This window comes from Parus major, chromosome 14 (assembly GCF_001522545.3).
Source record: "Parus major isolate Abel chromosome 14, Parus_major1.1, whole genome shotgun sequence".
In the NCBI taxonomy this organism is placed as follows: Eukaryota; Metazoa; Chordata; class Aves; order Passeriformes; family Paridae; genus Parus; species Parus major.
In genome coordinates, this window is record NC_031783.1 from 1,425,023 (window position 1) to 1,427,341 (window position 2,319).

General features: G+C 51.8%; 1 protein-coding gene across 1 annotated transcript in view; it reads right to left on the bottom strand.

Moving 5' to 3' along the window:
- LOC107211381 (syntaxin-binding protein 4-like) overlaps positions 1-2,045 on the bottom strand; it is a 37,461-nt gene extending 35,416 nt beyond the window's left edge. The window contains exon 1 of the mRNA XM_033517961.1: positions 1,788-2,045. Coding sequence (XP_033373852.1) covers positions 1,788-1,938 — 151 coding nt within the window. The 5' untranslated portion in view covers positions 1,939-2,045. The remainder of the gene's footprint in view (positions 1-1,787) is intronic.
- Between the last annotated feature and the right edge of the window lie 274 nt (positions 2,046-2,319).

Genomic DNA, 2,319 nt, shown 5'->3' on the forward strand with positions numbered 1-2,319 from the left:
ATCCTACCTGAGAAACTGCTGGGATAACACCTGCATCCTACCTGTGAATGTTGGGATAATGCCTTTATCCAGCCTGAGAAATCGTGGGAGTAACACCTGCATTCAGCTTGAGAAACTCATGAAGGCACTTTCTTTTCCCAAATAAACCTACTCTGAGCAGCTACATCTCTCACAGACACAGGGATTCTGTAAGCACCACTCATCAGAGAAGGATGATTAAGGGCCAGAGAGCAGGGCTAGATGGGATATTGGGAAGGGATTGTTCCCTGGCAGGGTGGGCAGGCCCCGGCACAGGGTGCCCAGAGAAGCTGTGGCTGTCCCTGGATCCCTGGAAGTGTCCAAGGCCAGGCTGGATGGGGCTTGGGGCAGCCTGGGATGGTGGAAGGTGTCCCTGCCCATGGCTCATCTGAGATGAGCTTTGAGGTCCCTTCCAACTCAAACCATTCCATGATTTCTGGAGGATGAGTGCTCATCCTGAGTGCTTCAAGCCTCACAGGAGAGGATGAAGCCAGCTGTTGATGGCATTAGGAAATCCACATTATTGTAGCATCCTCCAGCACATCACAATTTGCTGTAGAGGTTCTTCTAGACTCTGCAAAGACCCTCTGGCCACAGACTGGGGGAGAGAAACTGGAACCCAGTGAAGTGGCTGACAAAGGGCTGCCACATCTGTCACTTCTTCCAGAGGTCAGTGATGGCCCCATCCGGCTTTTCTGGGCCTCCTCCTTTAATGAGCTAATCTAACCCAGCAGCTGAAATCCCATCAACTCAACCAAATCCACCTCTGGAGATTAAAATATCATATTCACCAAGTAAAGACATTTCTCTGAGCTCCCATGAACCTCATGGCTGGGGGAAGAGTCAGCAAAGCCATCCTCCCATGAGAGAAAGTCCTGTTACCCCAGAGCTGGAGAGAGCCAATAATTAATCCATAATTAATCTCAGGTCTCAGGAAACCTGAACTTGTTTCTCTGGTGACTCTTCAGAACTTGTCCCAAATGGTCATTGAGGGGTCTCACCAAGAGGTCCCCAGCTGCTCTGTGGGAGGGTGGGCTGCACTCACAATTAGGGATTAGGGGAGAGACTGAAATCCTGATGCAGGATCACAGATTATTTTATCATGTCCATGGCAGAGCACAGCTGGATACACAGAGGTCAGAAGAAATGCTGTGCTGGATCCCTCTGGGCTGAGTGTCATGAACCTGGAACTTTCTCATGTTCTGATGGATGTGACCTTCTCTTTTCCCTTCTCTTCCACGCTTTGAAGTTCAGAGTGCTGTGGAAGGACACCTGACTCACTCAGTGCTCATTTCCTTCCCCATGGGCCAAACTTTCCAGTCCCAGCTCATGCATCCCAGTCCCCAGGAGTGCTGCAGGAAGCACCTTCCCTCACCCATTGGGGTGGCTTTCTGGGGTAAAAGTCTGCAGAGGGGCAGGCAAGTGCTGGGGATTCTATTTCTTTATTTAGCATTTTAATTGATTTAATCCAGAAAATTCTGAAGGGCCCCTCCTCCTCATCCTGCTCAGGGAAGGGGTTGTGGCCTCAGGCTCCTGCACAGATCCCAGCACTGGCTGCTCACCATTACCATGGAATTAGTTGGGATTTTGACATTCTTTTAATGTCACAGCTGCAAAAGGTGCAAAAGATGCTCGACACAGGCAGGCACAAGACACAAGAACCAGTGAGACATTAGACTTCACACAGGGAGGCACATCCTGCCACAGGCTCTGGGGACTGGGGGGACATTTGAGGTATCCCAGCCCACCCTGCTGTCCCTGCTGCTCACCCAGCCCGTTTGCACACTCGTAGAAGTCGAAGCAGTGCACGGTTCGATCCATCCCGTACGGTCCCATGAGTGTCCTGGGGAGACAAGAGGAGCAGCTTTCTGTCATGGGCCAAAAAGAACAGAGGCACAGCCAGCACACACAGAGGCACATTGTCCCTTCCACCTGCCCACCAGGCACCCACAGAACTCAGCCCCCAGCCAGCCCCCCCGAGGTTTACACAGATAAATGAGAGAATATGTGCAGGGCTGAACATCATCCTCCCCACCCAGCAAATCTGATGGACCTGTCTGTGATTCATTACCCCAGATTATCGGGGCTGGACAGCTGTGCAGCTCCCGGGAAATGAGATCAGAGCTCGGGCCCATGTGTCCAAATAAAGCAGTTTCACAAACACAGGCAGCCTGTAATGAACACAGCCGGGCACAATGCGCTCTCAGGGGTTTTTATGCACGCAGAGGGTCTGAAAAAGGGGATGCAAGAGCTGCTCCAAGTCCTGCCTGGTCTGGTGGGAGCTTCTCATCACACACCAGA